A 13,104-nucleotide genomic window follows, 5' to 3' on the forward strand; every position below is an offset into this window, starting at 1 on the left:
CACACACACACACACACTGGAGACAGCAATAAGGCAGACACACACACACGATACAGCAATAAGGCAGATACACACACACACGATACAGCAATAAGGCAGATACACACACACGATACAGCAATAAGGCAGATACACACACACACACACAAAATCTTCCCAGGGAGTCAGACATTGAACAAATCAGAAATAAGTGAAACATGTGATTTCAGATGCTAATAACTGCTTAAAATTCATTAATCAGGGTAATGGCAGAGACTGGTGAGCTGCCGTCTATGGGGTCGCACAGAGTTGGACACGACTGAAGCAACTTAGCAGCAGCAGCAGCAGCAGCAGGGTAATGGGGCTTTAGATTGGGAGTGAGGTGGTGATCAGGAAAGGCTTCTTATTTGACTATAGACCTGAATGACCAGAGACTGATCTGGGGGAATAAATTTCTGAACAGAGAGAAAAGCAAGTTCAAAGGCTCTGAGATTAGAATAAAGCGAACTTGTTTAAGAAACAAGTGTAGCTGGAGCTACCAGTAATAAGAGGTGAGTTTCGAGGGGCAGATTCTGATTTAATTTTGTGTGCTGTTTCAGTGATTTTAGGCAGAGAACACTAAATTTACTTTACATTTTAAAAAGCTCCCTCTGACCACTGCAGGGAGAAATGACTGGAGGCAGGTAAGGAAAGAAGTTGAGACTGGATAGGTGAAAAGAGATCATGGACTGGAGTGGTGGCCTGCAGATACAGAGAAATGGATGCATTTAAGATGGATTTGGAAGCAACAGGAGTAGCTGATGAATTGGACTGGGGGAGTGAGGGACACAGTGGACTCAGAATTCTCAGGTTTGTGATTTGAATGACTAGCAGTGGTGATGTCATTGGCTAAGATGAGGAGGGACACGTTTAAGCAGGGATATGATTTGGAGCAAAATAAGTTGGGGAAAATACCAAAGTGGCAGTAAGGTCAGGAGACTTGGGTTCAGGACTGGTGATAAACATTTAGGAGCATCAGCACATCATCATTTCTAAGGCCTTAACACACAGAGGAGAAACCTGGAGTTTTGTTAAAATGCAGATTCTGATTCAGTAGGTCTGGATTAAGGCTGAGATCTGGCATTTCTAATAAGCTCCCAGATGATAATACAAATGCAGCTGGTCCCATAGATACTCTTTGAATAGCAAAGGTTTAGAATAAGGTCTTAATCTCAGGTGCGTGTTAGAGTCATTGGGGTGCTTTAAAATGCTAATACGTGGGCCCTACCTCTATATATTTTGATTCAGTATATCTGTGGTATGGCCTGGGCATGGGAATTTTTTAAAGCTCCCAAGATAATTCTAATATGAACAAAGTTAAAAAACCATTAGCGCTGCCTACAGGAATACAGAGAGGAGAGGAACACCTCTTTTGGTAGTTGAATGATGTCTTAGGGTAGCAGACAGATAAATTCAGAATGTGGGATTCTTCACAGCCTTATTACTTGGTCTCCAGACCAGCAGCAATCAGCATCACTTGGATGTTTGTTAGATGTACAGTTTCTGGTTCCACTGGACCTGCTGAATCAGGATCTGCATTTTAATAAGATCCTCAGTGATTCATCTGCACATTCAAGTTTGCAAACATTGCAAACTTTAGAGAAAGAAGCAGGGCTTGCTGACTGGCTAAAAAACAGGCCTGGGTGCTAGGCAGAAAATCAAGAGTATCAACATGGGAGGAGAGCCTCACCCATGCGAGATACTTCTGAGAAATTGAGCAAAATGAGGCCAAAGAAATAATCACTGGCTTTGTTAAATGGAGAACACACAAGGGGTCTTTACAGGAGTGGTGTCAGTGGAGTGGCTGGGGCAGCAGCCAAGTAGGAAAGAGTGAGAAGGGAGTGTAATATGCAGACACCTCTTGGGAGAAGCCGTGCTATAAATGGAACAGAGATGTGGAGCAGAGGCGGAAGGAGATGCTAGAGAAAGTTCAAATGGTGGTAAGAGTGAGCCAAATACTTCCCAGCTCATTTTATGAGGCCAGCATCACCCTGATACCAAAGCAAACAGATATGACATAAAATGAAAACTCTAGCCCAGGTTCTCTTATGAATATGGATGCACAAGTCCTCAACAAAATACTTGCAACCCAATCTAGCAGCAAATAAAAAGAAATACAGCATGACCAAATGGAATTTATCAGAGAAATGCAATGAGTTTAACAGTTGAAAATTAATGTAATACATGATATTAATAGACTAAAGGACAAAATTCACATGAGTTCAATAGATGCAAAAAAAAATCATTTGACAAAATATAATGAATGCCCTTTTTGATAAAAATACTCAGCATCCAGTAATAGAAAGGAATGTCCTCAACCCAATAGGTCATCTGTGGACAATCCTATGGCTGACATCATAGTTAATGACGAAAGACTGGATGCTTTCCCCGTAAGATCAGGAACAAGACGAGGATGTGCACTCTGGCCACTTCTATTCACCTTTGCACTGGAGGTTCAGCAAGGACACCTGGGCAAAAAAGAGAAATAAAATGCATCTGGATTAGAAAAGAAGATGTAAAGCTATCTCTATTTACAGATAACATGATCTTGGATGTAGAAAATCCTAGGGAATCCTATTAAAATATATATATATATTAGGACTAATGCAAGTTCAGCAAGGTTGCAAGATACAGGATCAACATATAAAAAATAAACTGTTTCTATACACTAGCAATGAACAATGTGAAAATGAAATTTCACAATAGCTTCATAAAGAATAAGATACAAATAAACTTAATAAAAGAAGTAAAGGGCTTCTACACTGAAAACTGTAAAATACTTTTGAGGGAAATTAAAGAAGATCTAAGTAAATGGAGGGCTTCCCTGGTGGCTCAATGGTAAAGAATCTGCCTGCTAATGCAAGAGATGCAGGTTCCATCCCTGGGTCAGGAAGAGCCCCTGTCGAAGCCTGGCAGACCGCAGTCTATGGGGTCTCAGAGGAGTCGATCATGACTTAGCAACCAAACCAACAACAACAAATAAATGGAAAGGTATCCCATGTTCATGGGTCAAAAATCTTAATATTCAGTCAGTTCATTTGTTCAGTGTGTCCCACTCTTTATTTCCCAAATTGATCTACAGATTCAACACAATCCCTATCAGAATCTGAGCTTTTTTTTAATCCAGAAATTGACTGCTGATTCTTAAATATATATGTAATAGTGAAGGATCCAGAATAGCCAAATAATATTGTAAAAGAAGAACAAAGTTGTAGGACTTAATACTTTCCAATTTCAAAACTTAGAAAGCTACAATGTGTTACTGCTCAAAATATAGATCAATAGGACAAGAATTGAGAGCCCAGAAGTAAACCCTTACATTTATGGTCAGTTGATTTTCAACAAGAGTTAACAGGGAGAAAAAAATAGTCTTTTCAACAAATAGGACAAGTGGATATCCATATGAAGTGAACCCCTTCCTCACACCAACCATTTAGAAAGATTAATTCAAAGTGGATCAAAGATAAATGTAAGAACTAAAACTCCTAGAAGAAAACATAGGAGTAAATCTTTATGACCTTGAACCAGGCAATGGTTTTTTTGGATACAACATCAAAAGAACAGCTATAAAAGAAAAACAGAAAACTGGACTTTGTTGGAACTAAAACTGTGTGCTGCTGGAGAAGAAAAGGGCAACCCACTTCAGTAGTCTTGCCTGGGAAATCCCATGAACCATGGAGCCTGGTGGGCTATAGCCTATGAAGTCGCAAAGAGTCAGACACTTAATGAGCACACACACGCACAATAGTAATAACAACTAACACTCAAAAAACATTTCCTAAGAGCCTCTCCTGTTCTAAACCTCTTATTTAAACAACAACAACAAATTGTGCTGCAAGTAATAACATGAAAGTGACAAAGAATGGGAAAAAGTAGTTGTGAACCATAAGGTCTAAGCGACTGAATTGAACTGATCCAGAATATGAACAACTCAATAAAACCACTCAATAGTAAAAAAAGATAAATTACCTAATTTTCAAATGGAGAAAGAATCTAAATAGACGTTTCTCTGAAAAAGATACACAATGGATAGTAACCCCATGAAAAGATGCTCAACCATTACTAATTTTTAGGGAAATGCAAATCGAAACCACAATGAAATGCCCACTTCACACCCTCTAGGATGATGTCTATAATCAAAAAGGCCGACAGCAACAAGTATTGGCAAGAAGGCAGAGAAACTGGAACCCTTATACGTTGCCGGCTGGGACACACTGCTGGTGGGGATGTAAAGTGGTGCAGCCGCTTTGGAAGACACTTTGGCAGTCCCTCAAATGATTAAACATAGAGTTACCATATGTCTGGGCAACTTGATTCTAAGTATATACCCAAGAGAAGTATAAATATGTGTTCACACGAAAACTACACAAGTGTTCATAGCAGCAACAGTCATAATAGTCAAAAAGTGGGAAGAAGCCCAAATGTTCATCAGTTGATGAATGGGTAAATAAAATGTGGTTAAATCCATATCGTGAACATATTTTTTTGGCAGTTGAAAGGAAGTCTGTTAGATGTTACAACGTGGATAAACCTTGAAAACATGTTAAGTGAAAGAAGCCAGTCACAAAAGGGCACATATTATATATGATTCCAATAATATGAAATTCTCCAGGCAACAATACTGCAGTGGGTAGCCATTCCCTTCTCCAGGGGGTCTTCCTGACCCAAAAATTGAACCCGGGCCTCCTGTACTGCAGGCAGATTCTTTACGTTTAGGTTACAAGGGAAGCTCCATGAAATTTCCAGAGGACACAGTAGATTAGGGGTTGCCTAGGGTTGACTGATGACTGCTAATGGATATAAGGTTCTTTTTTGGGCTGGGGGGGGCATCTGAGGCACTGCCCTCACAGGAGCCCCCTTCTCTCAGGTAACTGCTAATGGATATAAGGTTCTTTTTTGTGGGGGCAGTGACAAGCGTGTTTGAAAATTAGATTTAGTGATGGCTGCACAATTCTGTGAATATACAGTCGACCCTCGAACAATGTAGTGGTTAGGGGTGCCAACCCTCTGCACAGGTAAAAATCCAAATATAACTTTACAATTGGCCCTTCATAGCCATGGTTCCACCTCCTTATATTGAACCACCACAGGTCACACTATACTATAGTATGTATATATTGAAAAAAAATCGGTCATCCCTGGTGATCCAATGGGTAAGACTCTGCTCCCAAAGCAGGGGGCCCAGATTCAGTCCCAGGTTGGGGACTAGATCCTGCATGCCACAGCTAAGATTCAGCAGAGCCTAAATATATATTAAAGTCTTTATTGAATTTGTTATGGTATATTTCTGTTTTTATGTTTTTGGTTTTTTGGCCATGAGGCTCCTGGAATCTTAGGCATGTGGTATCTTAGCTCCACAAGTAGGGATCAGACCTGCACCCCCTGAATTGGAAGGTGAAATCTTAACCACTGGACTGCCAGGGAAGTCCCACATAAATAAATATGAAAAAGAAACAAGTCAGCCTATAAGTGGACCCATACAGTTCAACCCAGTGTTGTTCAAGGGTCAACTACTGAAACCACATTTAGTTTTATACTAAGGGTCAACTCTATGGCATGCACATAAAGGTATTAAACAAAACAGAATGACCCAGCAGGGAGGGGAACAAATGCAAAAGCAAATCCTCCAGATAGTAAAGGATCTGGTCCAGAAGAACAGGGACCCCGACTGTAATCATCACCCCTGCTCCACTTTGTGCATGAAGAGACCAGTGGAGCCGGTGCGTTAGCTGTGCCGTCAGGGACATGGCCTCTGCCCAGGAGAGAGGTCTCATCGCCTTCAGCAGGTGGGCTGCCAGACTGAAGCTGTCTCTTTTCTCTTGCCAGGTGGTTGTCCAGCAGGCAAAGGCATGAGCTGGGCCCAAGCCATCCTGCTGGCCCGGGGCCTCTCTCGGGGCTGGTGGGGCATCTGCAGCACTGCCCTCGCAGGAGCCCCCTTCTCTCAGGTAACTGCTAGCCTTGGGCGGGGCGGGGGTGGTGGGCAGGAGGAGGAAGAGGCAGGCAGGCCTGGGATCTGCTCCCAAGCCCTTACTATGCACCCAGTTGAAGCCAGCTTGGAGAGCAGAGTCGGGAGGGGAGGAGGTGGGGGTGTTTGCTGGGGACTGGGTCTGGGCTGGTCTGTCTGCTCTGAGTGCTAGTTGAATGTCTCTTACTCATTGTGCTTAGTCACTCAGCTGTACCCAACTCTTTGGGACTCCATGGACTATAGCCTCTGTCCATGGGACTCTCCAGGCAAGAATACTAGAGTGGGTTGCCATGCCCTCCTCCAGGGGATCGTCCCAACCCAGGGATCAAACCTGGGTCTCCTGCATTGCAAGCAGATTCTTTATCCTCTGAGCCACCAGGGAAGCCCAAGAATACTGGAGTGGGTAGCCTATGCCTTCTCCAAGGGATCTTCCTGACCCAGGGAACGAACCAGGGTCTCCTGCATTGCAGGTAGATTCTTTACCAACTGAGCTATCCAGGAAGCCCCTCTTACTCATTATTATTATTTTTTTTTTTTGTCTGTACCACATGGCTTGCAGGATCTCAGTTCCCTATCCAGAAACTGAACCCGGGCCCTGGTAGTGACAGTGCTGAATCCTAACCACTATTCCACCAGGGAGCTCCCATGTCTCTCACTCATTTTAAGAAGTGTTGGTGGCCTTCCCTGCTGGTCCAATGGTGAAGAATCTGCCTTACAATGCAGGGGATGTGGGTTCCATCCTTGGACTGGGAAGATTCCACATGCCCCAGGGCAACTAAGCTGGCACGCCACTAGAGAGTTAGCGGGCCACAATGAAAGATCCTGCATGCTTCAACTAAGACCTGATGCAGCCAAATAAATCCATACATATTTTTAAAAAAGCATTGGTGTCCCCATGGGTGAGGGTCTTGAATTTAAAATTAAGAAGGTCTGAGGTGAGTGGATTTGGGTGGTGACTCTGGTTAACTCCTACATTTACTTGTAAAGATGTGAGCAGAAAATCGAATTTCCTTCCCTTACCCTAAGTGATCATGACCATAAATTACAACAAGGATGATGATGATGGTGACAGTATTAATAGCTCCCTTACTGAACACTTCTGGTGGCCCAGACCCTGAGTCATGCATTTCATTTGCATCATCTCATTTGTAGTGTCTCCCCTTCTTTGGGGCATTCTAGAATTTGCTTTTCTGCTTTTTGCCCTATGCTCATATCACCTGTAGTAGTGCCTCAGTTCAGTTCAGTTCAGTTCAGTTCAGTCGCTTAATCGTGTCTGACTCTTTGCAACCCCATGAATCGCAGCACGCCGGGCTTCCCTGTCCATCACCAACTCCCGGAGTTCACTCAGACTCACGTCCATCGAGTCAGTGATGCCATCCAGCCATCTCATCCTGTCGTCCCCGTCTCCTCCTGCCCCCAATCCCTCCCAGCATCAGAGTCTTTTCCAATGACTCAACTCTTCGCATGAGGTGGCCAAAGTACTGGAGTTTCAGCTTTAGCATCATTCCTTCCAAAGAAATCCCAGAGCTGATCTCCTTCAGAATGGATTGGTTGGATTTCCTTGCAGTCCAAGGGACTCTCAAGAGTCTTTTCCAACACCACAGTTCAAAAGCATCAATTCTTCGGCGCTCAGCCTTCTTCACAGTCCAACTCTCACATCCATACATGACTACTGGAAAAACCATAGCCTTGACTAGACAGACCTTAGTCAGCAAAGTAATGTCTCTGCTTTTGAATATGCTGTCTAGGTTGGTCATAACTTTCCTTCCAAGGAGTAAGCATCTTTTAATTTCATGGCTGCAGTCACCATCTGCAGTGATTTTGGAGCCCCCCAAAATAAAGTCTGACACTGTTTCCACCGTTTCCCCATCTATTTCCCATGAAGTGATGGGACCAAATGCCATGATCTTCGTTTTCTGAATGTTGAGCTTTAAGCGAACTTTTTCACTCTCCTCTTTCACTTTCATCAAGAGGCTTTTTAGCTCCTCTTCACTTTCTCCCATAAGGGTAGTGTCATTTGCATATCTGAGGTTATTGATATTTCTCCCGGCAATCTTGATTCCAGCTTGTGCTTCTTCCAGCCCAGCGTTTCTCATGATGTACTCTGTATATAAGTTAAATAAGCAGGGTGACAATATACAGCCTTGACGTACTCCTTTTCCTATTTGGAACCAGTCTGTTGTTCCATGTCCAGTTCTAACTGTTGTTTCCTGACCTGTATATAGGTTTCTCAAGAGGCAGGTCAGGTGGTCTGGTATTCCCATCTCTTTCAGAATTTTCCACAGTTTATTGTGATCCACACAGTCAAAGGCTTTGGCATAGTCAATAAAGCAGAAACAGCTATTTTTCTGGAACTCTCTTGCTTTTTCAGTGATCCAGTGGATTTTGGCAATTTGATCTCTGGTTCCTCTGCCTTTTCTAAACCAGCTTGAACATCAGGAAGTTCACGGTTCACGTATTGCTGAAGCCTGGGTTGGAGAATTTTGAGCATTACTTTACTAGCATGTGAGATGAGTGCAATTGTGAGGTAGTTTGAGCATTCTTTGGCATTGCTTTTCTTTGGGATTGGAATGAAAACTGACCTTTTCCAGTCCTGTGGCCACTGCTGAGTTTTCCAAATTTGCTGGCATATTGAGTGCTGCACTTTCACAGCATCATGGAATTCCATCACCTCCACTAGCTTTGTTGGTAGTGATGCTTTCTAAGGCCCATTTGACTTCACATTCCAGGATGTCTGGCTCTAGATGAGTGATCACACCACTGTGATTATCTAGGTCATGAAGATCTTTTTTGTACGGTTCTTCTGTGTATTCTTGCCACCTCTTCTTAATATCTTCTGCTTCTGTTAGGTCCATAACATTTCTGTCCTTTATTGAGCCCATCTTCACATGAAATGTTCCCTTGGTATCTCTAATTTTCTTGAAGAGATCTCTAGTCTTTCCCATTCTGTTCTTTTCCTCTATTTCTTTGCATTGATCACTGAAGACGACTTTCTTATCTCTTCTTGCCTACACTTTCACTTTACCTGAATGCTTTTTTTTTTTTTTTAATCTCACCTAAGCAGGATATTGGGATGGTTATTGGGTGCAGTAGGACTGAGGGCTCCAGTCTCAGCTCTGCTGCTTTGCAACTTCATAACACCAGGTATCCTGTGTCATCTCCTTGGGCCTCAGTTTCCTCTTCTGTAAAATGGGTACACAAAGAGGCACTCCTTTGATGGACAGTTGGAAAGATTAAATGAGCCTCACTCTCAGAAATGCTCCACAATGCCTGGAATAGAAGACTATTCCGTAAGGGACTTCCCTGGAGGTCCAGTGATTAGGACTCACCTACTGCCAGGGCCCAGGTTCTATCCCTGGTTGGGTAATTAGTTCCCTCAAGCCATACAGCACAACCGAAAAAAAAAAAATAAAAGGACATTAGTTGACTGCAAGGGAGCTGAGACAAGAAGGCCGAGCCTCCTCTTGTTCCACTTTAGCTGGGAATATAGGTGGTGGGCAACTCAACTACATGTGTCTGCAAATGGCCAGAAAACACCTTGAGTATTAGCTTTTGAATTACAAATTACAAATGAATTTTAGCAAGTAGGCAAATTCTCAAACATGGAATCTGCAAAGAGTGAGGACCAAATATATATATCAGCCTTTTTTTTAAAAAAAACACAAATGGGATGCTACTGTACACACCGTATCACACTTTCCTTTTTTTCATTTAATGATATACTTTGGAGCTCACTCCTGGTCACAGGACACCTCCTCCATGTGTCTTACAGCAGTGGGTGCCCCTTGTCCAGGCTCATGGCCACTTTCTTAATTTTTTCCTTGCTGATGCACATTTGGTCCATTCCCACTGATGCAGCAGATGCACAAATGTCATCTGAGGCAGATATGTTTAGAGCAGTCGGATTTAAATACCGGATGCAAGATTGCTGTGTCAGAGGGCGTTTGTTCGTCATCGTGGTGAACAGTGCCTCCACTGGGATATTACCATAGCTGTCTGGCTATGGTAACTGGTAACTTTGTGATGGCGCCTGGTCGTGGATCTGTAACCAGGGCACCACAGTTCTTCGGAGGCCATTAGGGATGCCCGCTGGCTCCTTTCCCAGGAGGCGCCAGGTTCCAGCGGTGGTTCTCTATCCGCAGGTACCGCCCCAGGCCCCACGGGGCCTCCACTGCAGTGCAGCCGCCCACAACCCTGACTCGTCGCTGGTCCCACGCCCACCCGAGCCCCCCAGGCGGCCGGTCAAGGCCCTGGCAGTCCACGAGGAGCTGTTTAGGCCCGCGCTGGATGGGGCACGAGACAAGGCGAACTTCGTGCGGGCCGTGCAGAACTTTGCCGAGTACAACGTGCACAAGCGCGGCCACGTGGACTTCATCTACCTGGCCCTGCGCAAGATGCGCGAGTACGGCGTCGAGAGGGACCTGTCTGTCTACAACCTGCTCCTTGATGTCTTCCCCAAGGAGGTCTTCCGGCCTCGCAACATCTTCCACAGCATCTTCCTCCACTACCCACGGCAGCAGGAGTGCGGGATTGCCGTCCTGGAGCAGATGGAGAACCACGGTGAGGCCCGCAGGCTGGAGTGGGCCCAGGGGCTGCCTCCCTCTCCCATGTCCCGGCCCTCTACCCACTCCGTGGTTCCTCGGCTCTGACCTCTCTGTCTCTCAATCTGGAGTCCACCTCTGCCCACCCATCCCCCATCTCTCAGTCATCTTTCTCTCCCGTCATCCCTTCCCTCTTCTTCTCCGTCCCTGAGGCTCTGCCTGCATCTGCCTGGCACAGGGGTGATGCCCAACAAGGAGACGGAGTTCCTGCTCTTGCAGATATTCGGCCGCAAAAGCTACCCCATGCTCAAGCTGGTGCGCATGAAGCTGTGGTTCACCCGCTTCAAGAATATCAACCCTTTTCCCGTGCCCCGGGATCTGCCCCAAGACCCAGTGGACCTGGCCAGTTTGGCCCTACGGCACATGGAGCCTGACCTCAGTGCCAGGGTCACCACCTACCAGGTAGTCACCCCTGGCCAAACCCTCAGCTACCTCCCCAGGGCCAGGCCCCCTTCAGGAACTGGAGTGATTCTGGAAGACAGGCCCTGATTCCCTGGTGGAGCCTTCTCTAGATTCCAGGGGCCTTGGCCCAGCTGGACCTCTGCTCCTACCCCACCTCCCCACACTCACTGTACCTTGCGCATGGCCTTCCTGTTCCTTGAGCAGTCTGTGGCAGCTCCCTTCTCAATGATGCAGCCAACGTCATGCAGACAGTGGCAGAGGCAGGATTTTCACACAGGTGGGCTGCAGGGTTCCCTCCCCGTGAGCATCTCCAGGATCAGTGGCTTTGATCAATCTGATAGAAGCAAGAAGGTGGTGGTCTTGAGTGATGTGTGGGAGGCCCAGTATTTAGGCCTCAGAGGGGCCCTGAATTTCACTAGAATCCCCCTTCCCCATTTCTCTCTCCCCTGTCCCCCCATAGGGGCTGTGGGGGCCACAAGTGTCCACCCTGCTTTTCTTACAGATGCCTTTGCCAAAAGACTCCCCCGACGCAATGGATCCTACAGAGACCCACATCGTAGGTAAGGTCTCACGAAGGGAGGGTGTGCCGCGTTCTCACTGAACCTGCTGGGAAGGCTCTCTGGGCCCTGGGGCACAGCCCCTGAGCCAGAACTACCCCCCACCCCCCCCCCATATGTGTGTGTGTCTCCACACCAGGGATCCAGAGTCCTGAGCAGCAGAGTGCCCTAGCCCGCCATGACCCAGCCCGCCCAATCTTCGTTGAGGGCCCCTTCTCCCTGTGGCTTCGAGACAAATGTGTCTATTACCACATCCTCAGAGCTGACTTGCTGCCTCCCGAGGAGCGGGTGAGGGCCCAAAGTGGAAGTCAGGGCAGTGGGAAGAGTGAGTTGGCTCAGAGGTGTGGAGGGGGCTGAGGGGATGGGGGGACGGGAGGGCAGGGACCAGGGAAGAGGCCACAGGTGGCTTCAAGATCCGGGGCCTCTGACTTTGCCTGTGCCACCTCCCTGGGGTAGGAAGTGGAGGAGATTCCAGAGGAGTGGAACCTCTACTACCCAATGCAGCTAGACCTGGCCTACGGGAGGAGCAGCTGGGATGACTACGAGTTCAACATTGATGAAGGTAAAAACCAGGACAGGTTGGATTCTGAACACTGCATGGGATGGGGTACTGCCTCTGGAGTAGAGGGCTGAGAGCCAGGCCAAGACCTAGACCAGTTATGACTCACCCTCACAGACCCAGCAGAGGCCCAGGTGTACACACACACACACGCACACACACACACAGCAGAGGCCCAGGTATATGTATACACACACACACACACACACACACACGAAGGCTCTAGACCTGTCAGCCCTCTGTCACTTCCTCCTTCAAACATCTGTGGAACATCCCTGTGCTGGCTACTGGGCATGACCAGGACAGGTCCAGTCCATCCCCTCAGGTCAGTGGTAGAACAGACAAGTTACATTCTCGGGGTCCCCAGGAGGAGGTACACAACTCAGTCTCTGGTGGGGGTCAGGAGGATTTCCAGTGGAACCCTGAAGAATCGGGAGGCGTCACCCAGGTGATGTGTGGAATGGGCAGGCTAGGTGGAGGGGATTGTGTGTGCAAAGGCTTGGACATACACAAAAGGCAAAGGGAGCTTAAAGAGTGTTGGGCGTGAGGGGGCTGAACAAACTGAGGGCCTGTCTCTCCCAACAGTGGAGGAAGGGCCTGTCTTTGCCATATGTGTGGCGGGTGCCCATGACCAGGCCACGCTGGCCAAGTGGATCCAGGGTCTTCAGGAGACCAACCCGGCCCTGGCCCGGATCCCGGTGGTCTTCCGCCTGTCAGGGTCCTCCGGGGAGCTCCTGGCATCCTCAGAGCTGGAGGAGCCGCCCCCACCCCGACCCGAGGGCCAGGAAGAAGACAGTCAGCAGCGACAACAGCAGGGCCAGAGCTGACCCTGGGCGGTCATGAGAGCATAGTCCGTGGACTGGTGTGGAGGCATGAGATCACCTATGCGTGTAGAGCAAATAAAAGTCTTCCTGCTTGGGGCTGTCTTGCCTCCTCTCTGGCAGTGTGGTGTCCCTGCCCCTTAATGCTTGATGTCATGCCTTTTCAAGGGCTTTCCCGAAC

The 13,104-nt window shown here is 46.9% G+C and overlaps 1 protein-coding gene and 1 long non-coding RNA gene across 2 annotated transcripts in view; one reads left to right on the top strand and one right to left on the bottom strand.

Moving 5' to 3' along the window:
* Positions 1 to 12,688, bottom strand: part of LOC120863929 — a 12,844-nt gene extending 156 nt beyond the window's left edge. The window contains exons 1-2 of the long non-coding RNA XR_005721102.1: positions 12,304 to 12,688; positions 9,971 to 9,975 (exon numbers count right to left, since the gene is read on the bottom strand). This is a non-coding gene — a long non-coding RNA (uncharacterized LOC120863929). The remainder of the gene's footprint in view (positions 1 to 9,970; positions 9,976 to 12,303) is intronic.
* ECSIT (ECSIT signaling integrator) overlaps positions 1 to 13,045 on the top strand; it is a 13,786-nt gene extending 741 nt beyond the window's left edge. The window contains exons 2-8 of the mRNA XM_040240621.1: positions 5,845 to 5,963; positions 10,126 to 10,543; positions 10,763 to 10,986; positions 11,489 to 11,546; positions 11,683 to 11,831; positions 12,000 to 12,105; positions 12,688 to 13,045. Of these exons, the coding sequence (XP_040096555.1) occupies positions 5,868 to 5,963; positions 10,126 to 10,543; positions 10,763 to 10,986; positions 11,489 to 11,546; positions 11,683 to 11,831; positions 12,000 to 12,105; positions 12,688 to 12,929 (1,293 nt within the window). The 5' untranslated portion in view covers positions 5,845 to 5,867 and the 3' untranslated portion in view covers positions 12,930 to 13,045. The remainder of the gene's footprint in view (positions 1 to 5,844; positions 5,964 to 10,125; positions 10,544 to 10,762; positions 10,987 to 11,488; positions 11,547 to 11,682; positions 11,832 to 11,999; positions 12,106 to 12,687) is intronic.
* Positions 13,046 to 13,104: the final 59 nt, after the last annotated feature.

Source organism: Oryx dammah, unplaced genomic scaffold (genome assembly GCF_014754425.2).
Source record: "Oryx dammah isolate SB20612 unplaced genomic scaffold, SCBI_Odam_1.1 HiC_scaffold_5, whole genome shotgun sequence".
NCBI lineage: Eukaryota > Metazoa > Chordata > Mammalia > Artiodactyla > Bovidae > Oryx > Oryx dammah.